Source organism: Peromyscus californicus, unplaced genomic scaffold (assembly GCF_007827085.1).
Source record: "Peromyscus californicus insignis strain IS unplaced genomic scaffold, ASM782708v3 Scaffold_17__1_contigs__length_78620276, whole genome shotgun sequence".
Classification (NCBI taxonomy): Eukaryota; Metazoa; Chordata; class Mammalia; order Rodentia; family Cricetidae; genus Peromyscus; species Peromyscus californicus.
In genome coordinates, this window is record NW_026294469.1 from 33,681,564 (window position 1) to 33,702,703 (window position 21,140).

At 39.3% G+C, this 21,140-nt stretch overlaps 1 protein-coding gene across 1 annotated transcript; it reads left to right on the plus strand.

Annotated features, from left to right (window-relative positions):
- The first annotated feature begins 1,326 nt into the window (after positions 1–1,326).
- Positions 1,327–16,429, plus strand: Myot (myotilin). Its single transcript, XM_052741449.1, has 9 exons — positions 1,327–1,851; positions 6,197–6,371; positions 7,326–7,427; positions 9,857–9,903; positions 10,443–10,575; positions 11,472–11,679; positions 14,930–15,095; positions 15,637–15,770; positions 15,945–16,429. The coding sequence occupies exons 1-9, from the start codon at positions 1,499–1,501 to the stop codon at positions 16,115–16,117; spliced, it is 1,491 nt and encodes a 496-aa protein (XP_052597409.1). The 5' UTR covers positions 1,327–1,498; the 3' UTR covers positions 16,118–16,429.
- Positions 16,430–21,140: the final 4,711 nt, after the last annotated feature.

Genomic DNA, 21,140 nt, shown 5'->3' on the forward strand with positions numbered 1-21,140 from the left:
CAGCAAATCCTTAGGATGAGATGACTTGGTCTGGGTGAATCAAGAACAGTATTTTCCTCCAGACTGCAATACAGATGATTATAGAGCACCCAGTTTCCATGGGTAAACAATTTGGTGAACTTTGCAGATAAACATTTGATTTATCAAAATTTCAGAGTTTCTTTATATTATGTGAAGCAAAATAATATATTTTAAGTTAAATCATCTGATATTTTTAATGAAAACAGTGGGTATTGCAATAATTTGCAGGAGCAGTTGCTCTGGCCTTTATCTAACATGGCAATGGGAAAAATCAGAGGCAGAGTAAATAACGCTGAGGGTGGATTTTAACAGCAAAATGGGGGGAAATGGGGACCTGCTGTAGGGAGACAGAAAGGCCACTCACTCCAGAGATGAGTAAGAGTAACAGCATCCATCCTTCCTTTATTGACAGGCTAATTTCATGGGTGCTTTATTTATGTCTATACTTACTGATTGCCATTGAAAATAACAAGTAAGAGGAGCTATAATTTCAACACTAGCCTAAAATACATATTAAATAAATAAAATAAACCAGATAGTTAGGAGACCACTGAGATCAATAACTAGAAATCTAATCTAAACATAACAAGAAAGATGACATTTGGCTTTACAAATGCAGTCTGTAATAAATATTATACATATAGAGACAAGCAAGTCCACAGTCCTCAGTCACCATGTACTTTGGTAGTATGATCAATATTGAATCAAGGGCAGAAAAAGAAGCAGTGAGTTATTAATGGTAAAAAAAATTCGAAATTGGCAATAATAAATTCATTCTACTTTTTGAAATTGAGAAAAAGCAAATGGACATTAATGTTAATTGATGTACCAAAGGGGATATTCATCTACTTTGATAAGAAATGGGGAGAATTTGTCTTGATGAAGACTGACATACATTAACTGCTACTGATTTTAAATCTTTACATCTCTGAGCATGAGGAATCTGTGGGGTCTGGATGAAAGCTAATCGCAAGGCTCTAAAACTATCGCATTGGGTGACATCAAAAGTATTTCTTATCAGAAAGTGCTCCTTGGAAAAATTTGTGGTGTCTGTCTTGAAACTTCTACATATGCTTTTACCCAGAGATGAGCAAGCACATTGAATCCTTTTTACTTATTCTAAACAGAAAAGTCACCTGGGCAAAGATGGAAGCAAAGAGAAAAGACAGAAGGCGGGAAAACTCTACCCTTGAGGCGACCCTAAAAGCGCATAAGCTTTTGTTGACAATGTCAAACAAACAATAAATATGGTTTAGACTAAACTTGTAACTGAATCACTTTTCCCCTTTTCAGAAACAACATTCTTCAAGAAAAACCCACCAAAGCCAGGAGTACAGTATTCTTGAGATCTCGGCAAGCAGGGCCAGATTAAGGTTGCTTCTGGATTGCTGCAACCGCCTCCAACTCCGGTTTGCAGCCCCACGGTCAGGACTCTACACGTCCAGGAGCAAATCCGTCTTCCACATACCAGCTAAGCATGTTTAACTACGAACGTCCAAAACACTTCATCCAGTCCCAAAATCCATGTGGCTCCAGACTGCAGCCTCCAGGACCGGAAGCCTCCAGCTTCCCTAGCCAGACCAAACAGTCTTCCATCGTCATCCAGCCCCGCCAGTGCACAGAGCAGAGGTTTTCTGCCTCTTCCAGCGTGAGCTCTCACATCACCGTGTCTTCCTCTGCTTATCCTGCTTCCCAGCAGCTTGCTGGCCCCAACCCAGGCCAAAAGGTTACCGCCACCTATAACCAGTCCCCAGCCAGCTTCCTCAGCTCTATATTACCATCTCAACCTGATTACAGTAACAGTAAAATCCCATCCACTGTGGACTCCAAGTAAGTGAATCTTTGTATACTGCATGTGCCATACGCTTTAGCTGAGGAGATTTGAGGACGAACTGCTGTTGTTCTTCCGAGTGGAAAGCAGCAGTGGGAGCTTCATTCTCACTGAGTCGGGATACTGGAAATAAGTCATCTAAGCATTCTCCAATGTCCAGGCTGAGCGGAACTCAAATTACCTACTATCGCACACAATTGCATCCCTGTTATTTATTATCTTCAGAAAGAAAAAAAAAAGTGGATTTCTAACATACCAGGGAATGGTGAACTTTCTGCTTAACTCTAAGCTAAGTTCCTCTTACTGCAAATTTAATTCCTCTGAGGTCTGGCTTGGCTGGGATGCAGAACACCTGTCTGCTCCTCTGTGGCTAGGATTTCCTCCCTCATAAGCAAAGGCTATTAAGTTTCTTCTCATAGTCTTTTCTTCCTACCCACTTCTCCCTCTAATCCTGACTATCCACTTGGCTGATATAACTTAAAATTAACACTTTTTAAAAGTCTGGCACTCAGATGGTTGATCACTTGTATAAATGGTCCTTACTGGGATCAGAAGGGAAGCTGGGGCAGATGAAACTTCATGGCTTTAAGGTTTGTGTTGGTAAGTGAGGCCATAACTTGGTGAACTTTCTCGGATGATCTAAATCCAGGAGCAAATACCTACAGCCTTATGCAAGCATGCACTGTATTTCCACAGCCGGAGACTGTCCTGGAAGAACTCAGTCCGAGGAAGGGACACCATGTGGAGTCGAGCTTTTTTTAAAACATGAACTGAATACTTTGTACTTATTTAAATTTAGGGCTATCAGTTGTCATATTTCTTGGCTGGAGAGAATATCGGAGACTAAACTGGAGGCATCTCAAACATTGTCTGGTGGGCCATGTCTTGTTGGAGTCTTACTGGAACTTTTGCTAATGTTTGTCTTCTCTAGAGATTTGTTTGATGTTGAACAGAAAAAGGACCTATAATCAGTGTAGATGTATGAGGTTATCAAGTCCTGATACTCACACAGTCTGCTTGTATGAATGATGAGAGTGTTAAGCAACAAGATGACTGAACTAGTTTTTCTAAAAATTATATTATTGGTTGAAATTCCAGAAAAGCAGCTAAAATGACCACAGCGGTTCAACTTGTAGTGGAACCTATTTCCTACTTTAAAAAATAAAAACCAGGACACTCAGAAACACGTTGGAACCCTGTAGATATTAAATGGAATTATATATAATGGCTGATGACTAATGGTTCATGCCCTGGAATATGTAACATTGTCATAGCTTTGACTTAATATTTCAAAAGGACATCTTCCTCCCCAACTCCCCACAAATTCTCATTGTATTCATTGGATGCGTTATACTTCTTTCCTGTTCATAATTATTAATATGAGCATTCTCCATGTAGCTTCTTAGTATTTCCAAGTTTCTTATATCAGTATTTTTAATATAAAACCTATTCTGTAATATTTTTCCTAATAAAGTCTTTCGATCCTATTCCAATTCTGCTCAGAAACAAAAAGTTATCAAACAAATATTCACAGAGCCTCAACCACAAACCTAGCTCTGTGCAAAACTAAGAAGAAGAGAGACAAAAATAGAGACTAAGAAAGCAAGCCTAGGAGGTCCCCAAACCAGAGATCAAAGGTCCAGCTTTAGCTGTTCCATTTTCAGCAACTGTAGATAACTCTTCTAATCTTACCATCGCTACTTGACACCCATTCTGAGTCCAGCTGTACGGGGTGGAAAGGCCTGGCCCTTTGAACATTTGTGCACATTTCTCTCATTGTTATGATGGGCTCAGGATTGCTCCATCTTCTAAAGTAATCTCTTGGTTTCTGACCTAAAGACTCTTGAAAGCCTTATTTCACTTCTCAAAGATGGGAACTTCTTAGGCAATGGTTTTAGCAGTTGATCGAGCCACACAGCAGAAAGTGGGGGAAATTCTTTAATTCTAATTATTCCTTCCAAAGAGCTGGCCATGAGGCATTCAGCAAATAGCCTGCTGGGTGATCCAGTTTTCTGAGCTGTATCATATTTAATGATCAGGATTAGCAGTGATAGGAGAAAGATCTATAAAGCAGTGTGAAAACACAACACTAATTTATAAGTAAGAACATATGAGTCTAGTACATGTGCCACCTGATGTGTAGACAATAAGGGTATGTAGTGAATCAACTAACCGAGGTTATCTTGTGGTTCTCAGGCTTTCTATGAAATATAATGATGAGAACAGAATTGTCTGATTCTGATTTACTTTACCAAGCACATGTGACTCTCAAACAGATGGGACTCTAGAACTGAAGACATTATAGGCAATTATCATTGCATACACTACAGGAATATTAAAGGACTTTAATATAAAGCCATTTAAAAGGCTTTAATATTTCTTAATTGTGAACAAGAAATTAATAATTGTGAATATGAACATACTGATAATTGTGAACAAGAAAGAAGGCCACTGCTTTGGCCTAGGAATTTAATCAAGGGAGGGGGCCTCACTATTTACTTACATATTTGATTGATTTGACTATTCACTTTATTAAACAAATAAGACTTTAGTTAAATATTGATATAGACAACTGGAAAACCCAAATATCTAAAATGTAAAGGGAGAATGGGTACCATCAGTTTCTAAGACAGTGTATCTTGACTGTAATAAAATAAACATCCATTCACTCAACTGGCAGTATCTCCCATAGCTATGCTTTGTAGTGGTGGGCATAGAGTGGCATGTGATGAGTTATGGCACCTGCTACTTGTCAGTCTGTTTACATTCAGCCCTGGGATAATCACCAGGTCCCCCAGTCCACAAAGGGAAGACTCTGCTGGACTCAGGCTTCATTTCCTCTGAATCACAAGTCCTTTTATGAATCTTGAGCTCATTTGGATCTGGATGACTAGAGAACATTTATCATGATCATCATAAAATATTCATTAGAGCAATGGCTCGTTTCCCCATATTAACTAGAATGATACAAGTTTGCCCCTATAGGTTCTAAATTGGCGAGCTAAGTTAAAACAATGTGAAATACTAGGAAAAGTTTGAGCCACCTAACAGCTAACAACACAGGATGCCTTAATTGCTGCCCCTGCTCTTTACTAATGTCGATATGGAAATCTGGAGAGGGCTCAGGATACCTTAGATAAACATTTAGGGACAGAATATGATGTAACAATTTAAACTCTTCAAATTATTTTCAGATTGGTGACATTTTTTCCAAATCCTTTTTTAAAAGTTATGTTTCATACTCTATCTTCCTCTAATTATCCTTTTCTTTCTCTACCAAAAAAATCAGTTTGGCAATACTGAAGAAATCATCATTACTTTAAAAGTTATTTTTATGCAGTGGATTGGATCATTTGGGGTATAAATATAACTGGAATTAGAAATTAATAGGAAAGCCGAAGATCACATTGAGGAGCAGCAGAGCATTCACAATACATGGGTGGTGTGATGGTCAATTCAGCTATAAAAGAAAAAGCCATGATTGGCAGCATTTACCAATTTCCCTGGTATAAAGACTTTTACACCATCAATTTCAAGCCCTACCCTGAGATCACATGTTGCTAGAAAGAGATCCTAAAAAAAAAAAAAAAAAAAAATCAGCTCTCTCAGGACCAGTAGAGGCAGCTAAAAGACACCACTGCCTGATCTCCATCTCTCCATCACACAAGAAATCCAACAATCAGGCTGAAAGAACTAGAAAGCTCCCTTTAGCCATCACATTCTTTTTTTATTTAAATTTTTTTTCATTTTATGTATCAACCACAGTTCCTCCTCCCATCCCTCCTCCTGCTTCCCCCCTCAAGACCTTCCAACCCCCATCCACTCCTCCAAAAGTGTAAGGCCTCCCGTAGGGAGTCAACAAAGTCTGGTACATTCAGTTGAGGCAGGACCAAGGCCCTCGCCCTGCATTAAGGCTGGGCAAGGCATCCCATCATAGGTAATGGGTTCCAAAAAGCCAGCTCATGCACCAGGGATAGATCCTGATCATACTGCCAGGGGCCCCTCAAACAGACCATGCTACACAACTGTCTCCCACACACAGAGGGCCTAGTTTGGTCCCATGAAGCCTCCACAGCTGTCAGTCTAGAGTTCGAACCATCACATTCTTCAGGGAGGATCTTTTAGATGTCCTCCTTAGGTCTGAATTCTTCTTCCCACTATATAGTCTCCTGCCAAGAGAGAGGATAAAAGCAACAGCCATTTTTATGGCATCCTTCTTGACTGTAATCAGGGTCATTGGTGTTCTCGACAACACTAGAAATTCTAAGTGATAACCTCTATCTAAAGATGGCTTACCGAATGAATTCAATTCTATAATTTTCATTTTTTTTTTCTTTTTTAAAGCTATCAACAATCTTCGGTTAGCCAACCAGTAAATGCCATGCCATCCCCAACTGCAAATGCTAAGCCCACTCCAAGGACTCCTGACCATGAAATCCAAGGATCAAAAGAAGCATTGATTCAAGATTTGGAGAGAAAGCTGAAATGCAAGGACACCCTTCTTCATAATGGAAATCAAGTGGGCAAGCTATCTGTCTCATATAGAAGGCCAATTAAACCATTAAAAATCTAATTCCAATAAGAAAGTTCTGAGGCTGAGAATACAGCTCACTGGTAGAACACTTACCTAAGACTGATACCCAGTACCACTGCACAAACACACACACACACACAAAAAACCCACAACACAAATTACTTCTGTCTCTCATAGATCTATGCCCATAGAGGCAGCAAGAAATAGGATTCATTTTTTTTTAAAAAAGGAATATTTGCTTGCTTGCAATTCATTACCACTCTAATATGAAGTTTACCTTTTGGGTTTCAGTAGTAAATGGATGAAGCAGCTAAAAAAAGAAAGAAAAGGAAAAGAAAGAAAGAAAGAAAGAAAGAAAGAAAGAAAGAAAGAAAGAAAGAAAGAAAGAAAGAAAGAAAGAAAGAAAAAAAAAAGAAAGGAAGGAAGGAAGGAAGAAAGACACCCTTGATAATAAATGAAATTTTTATCTTACACATTATTTTATCAAAAACTCAATATATTGACAGATTTATTTATCCCTGCCCTTGGGGTAGGAAGAGTAGAGGCAGGAGGATCAGGAGTTGAAAGCCAGCTTTGACTAGATGACTTCAAAGCAAGGCTGTGCTCCATGAAATCTCTCAAAAAAAAAAATAAAGTAACCACTACCTTCTCACAAAATGTCTGTCTACCAAGTAACTAATGGAAAAATTTACCAACTCAACTTTTTTTGCACCTTAGTGTATATTATCTATGGACAAATAAAAACAGCTGTAATTATTCTAAATCTCTTAATATACAGTTGAATTAGTTGCTCATCGTTGAAGACAAGGCTCTTTGGGAAACATAGAAACTATAATTCAAAAAAAGTAGGATGACAGTTTGAAGTTCTGGCTTAGAGTAATGGTTTTCGGGGTGTATCCCTTCAAATCCCTCTTACTAAATCTCATCACCGTCCTCTAGAGACTGACTTATGAGGAGAAGATGGCCCGCAGGTTGCTAGGCCCGCAGAATGCTGCCGCTGTGTTTCAAGCTCAAAACAGTGATGCCCAGGATTCTCCACAGGTAAATAAAAATAAGTGCTATGTGACTGTGGCCTTTGTTTTTCTTTTTGACACAAAATCTTCAGCCCTAAATGTGGCTGAATCGATTGTCCTTTTTCGGCTTGCTAGGTCCTTAAGTACCTAGAACCATAGGGACACACAACTGTGACTAGCTTCGGTCATGGTTTTTTGCAACTTTTAAGTTGTTTGGTGTTTTAAGCTGTGTTTGTGACTTTCTTCTGTAGTGATCCTGAGTTTAAACATGCCTCTTATTGAACAAACTAATAAAATGACTCTATTGGGTAACATATCTAAGATTAATGAAAGCTCATTTTCCAAAAAAAGGATTAACTTCAGGATACAGTGAATACACACAGACTTGCACCTGAACAACTTAATTGTAACAGGTAACTTAACTCAAAAACACGATACAGTGGGAAAGGCAAATTGAAGGGCTGTTACCCTTTTGGTCTCCCTCTATAAGCTGCCTGTTACACCCCCTTAAATAGTCCTCAAGGCTATGAGCAACAGAGATGGAGCCGGGAAATCATTGAGAAAATAAATTTGAAATAAGGAGAGATTTTTGTTTCTGGCAAAGGCAACTAGACCAACTAGAAAGGATGGATCAGGGTCTAATGGGGTGAGAACTAGATCTCAGACACTGAGCAGTCAGTTCTTTCACTCATTCATCCATCCATCCATCCAAGCAATTTACATGGAGCATCTACTGTGTTGAACTCTGGTCATGGCACAGACAGCTACAGCCAGAATAAGACAACACCATCTCTACTAATAGAATTACTCAAAAAATTACTTAATATTTATGACAGTGTTTGAAAGGAAGATGATAGTGCCAGGGCAAGAAGATAGCAGCAGAAACATAATGAAGGCAGAAAGGGTAAATCTTACTATTTTAGACATTCAAACATTAATCCTAGGTATTAGGAAATGTTGCCCAATTACAGTATAACTAGAAACAGAAATACATCTCTGCTGCAATTGAAATACTCTATTTCTGAACTAATACGTTAAAGCCAAAAGTTTTTTTTTTTAAAAAAAAAAAAAAAAAAAAAAAAACAAAGCCGGGCGGTGGTGGCACACGCCTTTAATCCCAGCACTCGGGAGGCAGAGCCAGGCGGATCTCTGTGAGTTCGAGGCCAGCCTGGGCTACCAAGTGAGTCCCAGGAAAGGCGCAAAGCTACACAGAGAAACCCTGTCTCGAAAAACCAAAAAAAAAAAAAAAAAAAAAAAAAAAAAAAAAAAAAAAAAACCAAAAAAAAAAAACAAACAAACTTACTTTTAGCTGGGCAGTGGTGGTATACCGCCTTTAATCCTAGCACTCAGGAGGCAGAGGCAGGCGGATCTCTGAGCTTGAGACCAGCCTGGTCTACACAGCGAGTTCCAGGATGGCCAGAGCTACACAGAGAAACCCTATCTTGAAAAAAAAAAACTTATTTTGAAGATTTTGAGTTTTATAAAATTATTAGGTTTGATTTTTGCTTTCATTTATTTATTTATTGCTAAAAAATAGGCTGCTTGCTGAATTGATAAGTTGTTTTGACATTTTATTTAAGGAATCTTAATACTAGCCAAAATTTTTTAGATTGTTTTAAAATGCCAAAGGGATTCATCCCAAAATAAATGCTTGTACTCAGATTTTCTGTTCCTGTACTTTGTACAGAAATATTTAGGCTGAGACTGCATTTTCTACTTCTTTTCAATCTTCCACTGTGCCAAGCAGAGCAACATCTATGAAAAACAGCCACTAAATATATAATCAATTAATTCAATTATAAAGTTTATCAAATCCTCACCTTATTCTCAAGTAGAAATAATTTTCTGGCACTCAATATAAATCATAAAATGTAAATATTCCTTTATTTGGTATTTAGTATTAATTAGAATTAATTCTTGTTTCAGGTTTTTTTTATAGTTTTATCCATATTTCTAATAGTGCCCAACAGGATTTTATGCCATGAGCTAAAAGAAGAAGTATTTTCCAGTCTAATATGTGTTTACTGTTGGTGGTGGAACTGCTCAGCAGTAGCTTGACACCCACTGCCTAGTGCCAGCACAAGTGACCTCATGTCTATTCCTGCTTTGCTAAAGTACAACCTGTACTGTGTCCCCAAGTCAAACACATCAGAGGGACACATCATCCTTTATCATAAAACAGTAGTCTGAAAAGTAAGCTACCATCAGTTTTGGGTCCAGCTGATCTTTATAAATCACACCCGCGAAACTATCCAGTTAATTCTCTGGGGTTCTTACTAAGGATAGAGGTGGTTTTATTGGCTCTGTTTTAAATAGTAGATATACAAAGCCAGTCACAACTGAAGTAACACATCCAAAACAGAAACATTCCTCTCAACTACAATTGCTTACTTCTGCTTCATTTGAAAGGATCAATTGCATGTTAACTTTCTCATCTTTTTTTTTCCTCTCAAGCAGCATAACCCAGAACATGCACGACTGCAGGTCCCCACATCACAAGTAAGGTAATTTTGTTTAATTTATAAAGAGAGATGTATTTTGCTATCTAAAATGTTTTCCACTAAAAATATATTATGTACATAGCCCTCATGCTTACTATATTTTTTTCAAAATACAGTGTGAATTTTTAATGCCAAAGATGATACTAAAAAAGTGTATGTCAATTATCAGAGCTATCTCAAAGGGAGATTTTTAAACATTATAGCCAAATAGTCAGGACCATGCCTCCATGTTAAATAACTTTGTCACAACAAGGGAACTCCAGTTACTAACTATGAGGTACACATTGATAAATTTAAGGAACTACTTTTAAAAAGAGGGTTATTTAATATTTAATTTGTACCAGATGTATCTAAATTGTTATATTTCTGCCAGTCATCAAATAAGCCACTGAATACATCACCCTTAAGGTCTGTTTCCATTGTCTCCATGCCATCAGACCAAAGCAGAGACTCTGGACTTTCTAGCATGATGGCCAAATTGTATTGTGTGAATGGAAAAGCAAAGACATTAATGCACAGTCATTATTAAAATATTGTTGTAGAAGTAGATCATCCTCAAGAGCAGAGGCAAATGACCAGGATGCCATCCAGGAGAAGTTTTACCCGCCTCGCTTCATTCAAGTGCCAGAAAACATGTCAATTGAAGAAGGACGGTTCTGCAGAATGGATTTCAAAGTAAGTGTTTTTAAATATGCTAAGGACACATCAGCCATGGGACCACAAGTTTGGGGAAACGCCTCCTTTCCCACACCTTTACAGCTTGCCCCACAGCTTGAAAAACACCATGTACAAGGAGAAGGAACACAAGTTCTGAAGCTGAGTTGACACAAGTCACATCCTAGTTGTGCTTCTTTCCAGCTGTGCAAGCTTAGACAAGTTAGTTAACCTCTCTGTGGTTTTTTTTTGTTGTTGTTTTCTCGTCTGTGAAATGGGACTAACTAACAAATACTTACCTCACAAAGTTAGGAAGATTAGCTTAGTAAACAAATGTACTGGATACATACACACACACACACACACACACACACACACACACACACACACACACACACACTCACTCACTGATATACAGGCTGTCTCAAGTATACGTCATAGTTGTCCATTAACCACTTAAAGCTACTCTGCTCTCTTCCTTCCTAGCTTTTCAGGCTAGATCAGGGCTTTAAAGAAGACAACATCATATTTTGATTATCCTCATCCTAAGAACTTTCCCTTGTAAAATGTTTTTCCAGATTCCCTATCAATGAGGGTTGAATGTCTTCAGACAAAAACATTTAAACAACTAATATTTATGTACAAAACTGTAGCTTCCATATTCCTTGTGGGATATAACACATATAATGTTCTAGATAAAGTAACCAAAAGAAGTCTTAGAGAGTTTGAGGTTGTATTTGAAAGAATTAGGTGTGGTCTGAAATAGTCTAAAAGCAATATATTAATCTCAAGTTTTAATTTCAAGGTAAAAATTTACAAGAGATGTATTTTGAACTCCTACTTTACATTTTCAATCCCAAATCCAGATGACCAATCGTTAAAATCATAAAGAGAAAACTGCCGTGTTTTGTTTCTAGGTGAGCGGACTGCCGGCCCCCGATGTGTCGTGGTATCTAAATGGGAGACCAGTTCAATCTGATGAGTTGCACAAAATGATAGTGTCTGAGAAGGGTTTTCACTCACTCATCTTCGAAGTGGTCAGAACATCGGATGCAGGGCCATATGCATGTGTGGCCAGGAACAGAGCTGGAGAAGCCACTTTCACGGTGCAGTTGAACGTCCTTGGTAAGCCCCCAAAGAGATCCTTCAAAGGCAGCATGCTGAAAAAAAAAGAGTATTATAAAAGAAAATATTTCAGAGAAAAGCCCAGAGGACTTCATACTTAATGTTAACATCTACAGAATCTAGTGCAATGCCAGTTTATATTTAAAACAACAAAAAGATATTTTAGTGGGAAACAGCAAAGCTAGAATAACAGATCTACCACTAGTTCTTTCACAGAAAGGCAATAAGGGGATAATATAATTTTATTTTAATTTAATTATTGGGGGAGGGGTGAAGAAGCGTTTGTTTTACATATCCTAAGTCACAGTCCATTGGAGGGAGGCAATGCAGGAACTGGAGTCAGGAACCTGGAGGCAGGAACTGAAGAAGAAGACCAGGACAAAGCTGCTTCCTGCTTGCTTCCCAGGGGCTTGCTCAACCTGCTTTCTCTTTTAAAAAAAAAAAGTCAGTTAAAATATAATTACATCATTTCTCCCCTTCCCTTTCCTCCTTTCAACCCCTTCCAAATCTCTTCTTCCAGACCCCCCTGTGCCCCTCCCTTTCTTCTCTTAAAATTATGGCCTCTTTTTCTATGATTATTTTAGATAGATAGATAATATAGATGGATAGAAAGCAAGATAGATAGATAGATATAGATAAATGAAAGATGATATGATAGATAGATAGATAGATAGATAGATAGATAGATAGATAGATAGATAGACAGAGTCTGTTTAGTATTGTTTATATGTATGATTTCAGAGCTGACCATTTGGTATTTTATAATTAATTAGGGGGCTCATTGCTGGGGTAGACCTCTCTCAGCAGGCATTAGTTACCTGCAGTTTTTTGTCTAAGGGTGGAGCCCTGTGAGATTTCCCCCTTCAATATTAGCACATCTGTTGGTGCCCTCCTTGTTCAGGTCTTGTTTAGGCAACTATTTGTTAAGGTGTCGTGGGTGAAGGTTTCCTGTTATTTCCAGTCTGTGCTGTGAGACACAATCTCACAGCAGACCTCTTGTTCTTGTGGCTTTTAAAATCTTTCTGCCCCCTTTTCTGAAATGTTCCCTGAGCTTTCAGTGCAGGAGTTGTGGTGTAGATATATCCATCGAGGCTGGGTACCTCACAGTCAGTTGTTTTCCATAATTTGACCAGCCTTGGGGCTTTTGTTATGGTCTCCACCTACTGTAAAGAGGAGCTTCTTTGATGAGGGTGAGAGCTACACTTATCTGTGAATATAAAGAAAAGTATTTAGAATGCAGTGAGGATTTAGCTCTAATGGTCTGGTAGAGTGATAATAGTAAGTTCTCTTCCAAGATCCATGAACTCACTACTCCTAGGTAGCTGGCTAGGTTTCCAGTACCAGGCATGGTTTCCCTTCTGTTGAGTCAGCCTTAAGTCCAATTAGAGAGCTGTTGGTTACTGCCAACCTATGGGCTGCCACTACTGCACCCTTAGGTGTATTCTTGCAATGCTGCTCATTGATCACCAGAGATAGGTAGGACTATTGATTACTTCACCCTTTTACCAGTTTGCACAGCTCCCTTTGGCAGTATGAAAGCTAGTCCTTAGAAGGAGACTTTCTATCACTTGAATCCTGCTATTTCCCCTCTCTAGCCTCCCCCCATTATTTACTTTCCTGGTTTCTACAGTTACTTCCAAGTTTTACACTCACATCTTAAGATTTGGATCTAGGAGTCATATATAAGAGAGAACATATTAAGTTTTTCTTTCTGGGTCTGGGTTATCACACACAATATATATTTTTAATTCCATCCATTTACCTGCAAATGTCATTATTTTATTTTCCCTTCCAGCTGAATACTATTTTATCGTGTATATGTACACATTTTCATTATCCATTGGTCAGCTTAAGGACATTTAGGTTGTTTCCATTTCCTAGCTATTGTGAACAGGGCAACAATGAACGTGGCTAAGCAAGAATTGGTAGAGAGAATATTATATAATTTTAGAGGGAGCAAATGAAATAGTACAAGCATTTGCTTATATAACTAGAAACTTCAGTTTAATAATTTATCTGCTGTATAGTCTGAAATGTTGCCATCCTGACTTATGATGATACAGAATTGTCATAGGCTGTCATAATATAAACTCCTACTTGAAAAATGGACATTAGGTGTTAATTTTTAGCTATGCACTATGCTATATTTACTAGGAAAATTGTGTCTAATTATAATCAAAAAATGCCTATTTCTTTGGAAAAACAGGTTCTGACAAAACTGTCACCTCACACTATGGCAGCCTAGCTCTATTAAAAACTCATGTCCAGTTTTTAAATTTTACTGTCTAAGTACTTTAAATACATCATATGTAATGCTTTAAACTATGGTATTTTCTCACTAGAAATATTTAATGAATCAATGTCTATTATATAAAAATCTGATCAGGGTAAAGGATGGACAATGCTCTTGAGCTTATACTCTACTTTAAGGCACCTCAGCCAAAGAAAAGAGGGAGTGAGCATGGAATAAAGCACACAGGTGCACGCTCGTCCAGTATGCGCACTTCCCACTATTAAGCTCTAGGTAAATCGTGTTTGTGCCCGTGGCTTCGTAAATACTGTCCTCTTCCAGCTGAAAGAGACCTTGGCTGGAGTCCATCCAGTCTCTTCATCTCCCCTCTAGAAAAATCCAGCTTCAGGGTCAGCTCACCACTTCCCATTTCTTCTTGTTGTGATGTAGGTAGTTGTGATGACTGACATCTGTGTGTTATCAGTTTACAGAGCATCTTTTCTTTCATATTCAGACAAGTCCATCATGACAACCTGGAATTTGTTTGTTTGTTTGTTTGTTTTAAGGGTATAGCTAGCAATAGACAAAACTGAGGCTCAGAGAAACGAAACAAGAATTTTCCAACTTTACATGGCTGGGGGGCAATAGAGATTTCATTTTGCAGGGTTGAGGATCAAGGCCACAGCCCTGTACATGCAGGACAAATACTCCACTGTTAACTTGCACCCCCAATAAGGATCTGAACCATAGTTGCCTACTACTCTTCCCACCATGCATGCTGCCTTCCAGTCGATGAAATGACTTACTTCTTTAAATGAAACGTGGCTAAAATGTCAATACTCCATTTTCAGAATGCTGAATATAATAAAATAATAATGTATGTTACAGTATTTTATGTAAAAGTTAAAAAAAGCTTCCAATCCTGATGTTGCTTTTTAAAGAGTTAATGTCAGCATACAAATTTCAAAATATTTTAATTTGGTTTAATATCATCTTTATCGATTTCCTACCAATCTGCAGCAAAAGAGCATAAAAGAGCACCAATGTTTATCTACAAGCCACAGAGTAAAAAAGTGTTTGAGGGAGAGTCGGTGAAACTAGAGTGCCAGATCTCAGCTATCCCTCCACCCAAGCTTTTCTGGAAGAGGAACAATGAAATGGTCCAATTCAACACGGATCGGATAAGGTGAGAGGAGACTTTCCTGACTGACATGTGCATTGGTTGGATGAATCTAGTTATACTTTTTACACACATTATTAATTACACAATTATGGTCTTGGGTTGTCTGTTCTTAAAAATACATATTTAAGTCAGATTCAAGTAATCCTAAAAATAAGGCATAAAAGAACCTAGAGTTCATCTTTTGTTGACAATAAAGAACCATGGCTGCAGGAGATAAATGATATAAAAAGAATAAAAGGGAATTGTTTGGAGGGATAGAGTGTGTGTGTATATGAGTTTCCTAGAGATCCAACCTAGGATCTTAAGCATGTTAGACAATACTCTACTGTGAAGTGATACCTCCACTCATAGGTGGGGTATCTAATTGTTAAAAATTCAATAACTACTTGGCATTGATTAGAGGCAGTCTTCTTATTAGTTAAATTCTATAAGGAGGAGTTTTCTTATTAGTTAAATTCTATAAGGCAGCAATATCACTTAAACTTTCACCTGAAAGAAAAGAATTTTAATTCCTGGGCCTTAGTTTCCATTTGTTTCTTTCCAGCTTATATCATGATAATGCTGGAAGAGTCACTTTACTGATAAAAGATGTAACCAAGAAGGATGCTGGGTGGTACACAGTGTCAGCAGTCAATGAAGCTGGCGTAACCACATGTAACACAAGATTAGATGTCACAGGTATGTCACAGAACGGCTCAATTTAACTGGGAAGGTGAGAAACATACAGCTCGGCATGGTGTGGAGTATGGGGGATTTTCCTCATAATCATTTTCTTTTCATATCTGCCAGAGACTACTAAGTTCAACTATGTGTTTTAAACTACTCTTCTAACTTAATTTTTATTTATTTCAGCCCGTCCAAACCAAACACTCCCAGCTCCCAAGCAGTTGCGTGTTCGACCAACTTTCAGCAAATATTTAGCGCTTAATGGGAAAGGTTTGAATGTGAAACAAGCTTTTAACCCGGAAGGAGAATTTCAGCGCTTGGCAGCTCAATCTGGACTCTACGAAAGCGAAGAACTTTAACAACTTTGCCCGCAGTGGGAAATACAGCTTCAGTATTAGCAATATATCTGATGACTTTGTGAAAAAAAAAACCTATGGCTGTATTAACAGCTTACGGCTTTACTTAGGTCGTATAACTAACACACATTGAAAACATTATTTACCCTCTGACTCTGGCGCAGCCTGTCTGCTCCTCTGACCTGTGAGGTCAACAGTCAGCTGAGTGTATGGGTTTGTATTCTAAGAGATTGTCTTAAGTTACAGTCTCTTAGAGCTTGAGTCATGCACATTTAACAACAAGTTATGAATCAAAAACTTTTTTAAAACCGCTAATGTTTGCAGTAAAGTTTATGGGTATTGCTTAACACATATTGGTTTATCTGTTTTCTCTTGTAGGAATACTAACATGATATAGATTATCTGAGTGTTCCACAATTTCATGTCAAAAGAGAATAAAATTCAAATAGTTAAAACAGACGTCTCAACTTCACAGAAGTCTAGAATGATGTTCAAAATCAAACTTCTGGAGTTTAGGGGCTTTTGGTTTTGTTTTTTGTTGTATTTTTTGTTTGTTTGTTTGTTTGTGTTTTGTTTTTTTCAAGACAGGGTTTCTCTGTGTAACAACTCTGGCTGTCCTGGAACTCACTTTGTAGACCAGGCTGGCCTTGAACACACAGAGATCCACTTGCCTCTGCCTACCGAGTGCTAGCATTAAAGGTATGTGCCACCACAGCCTGGCCAAATTTCTGGGTTTTGTATGTGAAAGAACAAAACCTGTGAATAACAAATTCTAAAACAGAAGTGTCATTCCCAAGAAGAGCATGATGCTCATAGCACAGGCCATTCCTTTTGAAAATGTCTCCCATGACTTACAATTCAAAGGCAACCACAGCAAAGCCAATGATAGTCCTCAGCTGTGATGTTATGCTGACTGAAATAACTAATTCAGTGGAACAAGAGCCATCTCAGAAGGTCATCTCCAAGTTCTGTATATCTAGCGTAAATTTCAAGACTGTTTGGAAGTTTTGCCTTCCATGGTTTCCAAATCAAATAACTTGCTATGTTAGACAGTCTAATTTTGTGAGCCCCTGAGAGTGTAAGCACAGGAAGATAGAAATCCTTCAGGAAACTCTGTTAAGCTAGAACAATGGCTTTTTCTTTGCCTCAAGCCACTGCCTGTGGCCTTTGCATGGTCTCTTCTGTTGCTCAATGAAAGAGTGTTTGACCCTGGCTACAGTGTGGCCTAGTTTTGCTCTATATCTGCACATAAACATCATTTATCAACATCCCTTTCCTCTCCTTTCAGGGCAGTAACAAAAGTGACTTTATCTTTTGCTTTCAAAACAGCTCAGTGGTGTTCTCTGTAGACGACTGTTGAGAACTCTGGACAGAACTCCTCCTTAGTTTCCTCTTTTACAGCCTTAAGAATCCCTCCTGTCCTCCATCCTGGTGGGTTTGACCTTCCTTAATTCACAACCAACTTTTTTTTTCTTTTCTACAGTTTGTTTATGAATCTTCTCGTCCTTGCAAAGCTTCTTGGCAAGATGTGGGTCTGGGCTCCCAAGACTACTTACGATTCTTAGTGTGTTTATGGATGGGGACACACACATGGCCGTCAGAGGCCAACTTACAGGAGCTGGCTCTCTCCTTCTCCCTTGTAGGTCCCAGGATGTAACTCAGGTTGTCGGGCTTAGTGGCCAGTACCTGCTGATCCACCTTGCTGCCCCCAGCAACAGCTCTTCCGAACAACCTGTTGCTGCCAAGTACCAGGCAGGGGCAGCGAGGCATCACAGCAAAGCATGTGGGCTTTGACATGCACGGACTTTGCTGCAACTTTGGGTAAATTATTTAATCTCTTAGTGCTTTGGGTTTCCTTAGGCTCTAGCTGAAAATGAAATTAAACATACAATCAATGTTAACAGTATTCGAAAAAGAGAAGCCCACTATAATGAATTATTATGACCTTTCAAGCTCAAAGTCAGAAGCTGATGTCCAGGTGACGAGAGGCGGATTACCCTTGTATGAGAGAGACCTACATTCTCTGCCATTCATTCTGCTAGGCATGAGACTGTCAGGGAAAGGGTTCTTCGCCTAACTGAATTTTACAGTTTACTTGGATATTTCCACAGCTCCTCTGGGCCTTTTTCTTCCCTGGAGACAAGAACCCTTCAGCTCTCCCCTTCATTTGCTTTATAAGATCTGCTTTCAGAAGAGTCTGAAATACACTCATAAAGTACGACCCGAGCCAAGGCATTCACATATAAAGAGGGAGCAAACCTTAAAGGAAAGTTGGGGCTGGAATGATTAAGTGTGTGTGTGTGTGTGTGTGTGAGGGGCGTCGGTCTCCAAACTTAACAAAATACAGGAAGAGGAAATAAAGTAATTACATTTTCTATACATTTTATTTTCTGAGGAAAACGGCTGTCCCTTAATTAGAGGTTAACTATAGCTTTCATTTCTATATAGCACTTACTATTGACTGCTGTGGTTTGTTCATATCCCCAGAGTTTGTGGCCTAAAAACTTGGCCCCTAATGCAGTGGTATAAGGGGGTGGGGGCTTCAGGAAGGGATCAGGTGATTGGGAGCTATTTTGGCATTACTGAACCTACAGATACACATACTCAGTTGTAAACAGAAGCTGAGTTTTCTGTCCTGACCACCTGGTCCCAAATAAACACACAAAAGCGCACATTAATTACAAAATATTCAGCCAATAGCTCAGGCTTACTGCTAACTAGCTCTTACATTTAAATTACCCCCAGCACTCGGGAGGCAGAGCCAGGCGGATCTCTGTGAGTTCAAGGCCAGCCTGTGCTACCAAGTGAGTTCCAGGAAAGGCGGAAAGCTACACAGAGAAACCCTGTCTCGAAAAAAACAAAAACAACAACAACAACAAAACAACCCACATTTCTATCAATCTATGCATTGTCACGTGGCTATTGTTTTACTGGTCCTCTGGCATCTTGCTTCTTGGGCAACTCAAACACGTCTCTCTTGATTCTGCCCTTCTTCATCCCAGTCCTCAGTTTGATTGTCCCACCTTACTTTATCCTGCCTTGCTATAGGCCAAACAGCTTTATTATTAATCAATGAGAGTAATACATATTCACAGCATACAGAAGGATCATCCCATAGCCCTCAATAATCATAAATATATACCATAGAGAAACTCTTCCAACAAGAACATTCTATAACCTGCCTGACAGATGAAAATGTCTAAAGAGACACCTGAGTCTCCCAATCTGACTATCAGACTGTTGAAATAACCAATCCCACAGAGATGAGAATTCCCCAGGAATCGCATTCTGAGAGAAGGAGAAAGCCCCAGCCAGAGGGGAGAAAGCCCCAGCCAAAGCTTATTACTCAGGAAGAGATTTCACAGAGTTGGAACTCACCCTTTCAGTAAGAGTCTGAAGCCCCGATAATGATGGGTCGATGGTGGGAGACTGCACTTGACCAGGACTGCTCAGATGTATGTGTCCTTGGCCCTCTATTTAAACTTTAATTTCAGACCCCAAAGATGGAGTTGAGAGGTTCGCCGGATCTCGTTATCCTCCTTCCCAATGTGGCCAATTTGAATAAAATCTCTTTTTTCTGCTATCCACTATTAATTTCTCTCTTTTAATTGCATTGTTGAGGATGGGTAGCCAGACCTGACTCGGGGCAAGGCTGTGACCCCCATATTTAATACTGATTTCTCACAACATTTTTTTTTTAAACTCTGGAAAAGATGAAAGTACTTTAAGTCTGCATCAATATGGAAAATGCATTTGCCGGCATTAACTTTTAAGCAGCAGTTAAAATAAATGATCAAGAGCACAGTGTAAATGAGATAAATTATGAATATATGTTTGAAGAGGAAAGAATGTGTACAATAACGAGTAGAGAAAAACAGCATTTCAGTTTTGGAATGGGAAGATTGCTCAGTGTTGGTAAAATCCTCAGTCCTCCATTCCTTAGTGTGTACGGACTGGAGTTCAGATCGGGTGCAAGAAAGATTGCGCCCCCCTGGAGTCTGTACGGGGACACACCCTGACACCAAATTCTCAGCACAAAGGAGATTCATTACCTCTGAGGAGCAGTCAAGGGGGTTGGGGGATGTGTCGGGGGAGCTACAAAGGCAGACAGCAAGCAGCAGAAGCAAGCAGGTGTTTCGTTTTTCGTTTTGTTTTGTTTTGTCTTTTTACAGGAGTGGGGTTTTTAAGGCAATAAAGGGGCGTCTGTGCTAGGGTGAGTTGGTAAATCCTGATTGGACATATTCATTATTCACACCAAATAATGAATTTTGATTGTAGGACCTTGGAGTTTTGTCTCGGTAATGAGCCAGTGGCCAAATGAGGGAGTGGACCTTGGGGGTCAGCTTTAGGAATGTAGTCTAAGGATTTTCAACAAGAGGGAGGGAAAAGGATAAAAAGGGCAAACGTGCCGATGCGATGCTATGTTTATCTTACTCGGCCAGCTCTTGCCATACTCAGGCCTGCTGGAACCCTCCACGTGGAACTGCCCGATGGCCTGTGTGTGTGTGCGCGCGCGACAGACTTCCTGGGGTGATGTGACTGTGGTAGTTTGAAAGAAAATGGCCCCCCAAAGAGAGTGGCACTATTAGGAGGTGTGGCCTTGTTAGAGAAAGTGTGTCACTGTGGGGGCGGGCTTTGAGGTCTCTTTTACTCAAGCTTCCCTCTGCGTGACTGTCAGTCAATGTCCTGTTGCCCACAAGATGCAAGATGCGGCACTCTCAACCCCAGCACCACGTCTGCCTGCACGCTGCCATGATCAGAATGGACTGAAACTTCAAGCGAGCCACCCTCAATTAAATATTTTTGTAAGAGTTGCCGTGGTCATGGTGTCTCTGTTCCCAGCAATAGTAGACCCTAAGACAATGACACACCCTTCAACTCACCCCAGAAAAGGAGTCTATGACAGACCAAGGTAAAGATTGCACCCATGGCCAATTTGGTGAAACTAGCGGGTGTTTTTATTGGGTTACTAACAGGAGTTTGGGTGAGAGGTTGCTCATGAGGGACAGGCATGACTCTTGCTTCA

Coding starts and splice junctions, on each gene's coding strand:
- Myot (XM_052741449.1), top strand. CDS start 1,499: ATGTTTAACTACGAACGTCCAAAACACTTCATCCAGTCCCAAAATCCA. Junction 1,852..6,196: donor CCATCCACTGTGGACTCCAA/GTAAGTGAATCT, acceptor TCTTTTTTAAAG/CTATCAACAATCTTCGGTTA. Junction 6,372..7,325: donor TTCTTCATAATGGAAATCAA/GTGGGCAAGCTA, acceptor ACCGTCCTCTAG/AGACTGACTTATGAGGAGAA.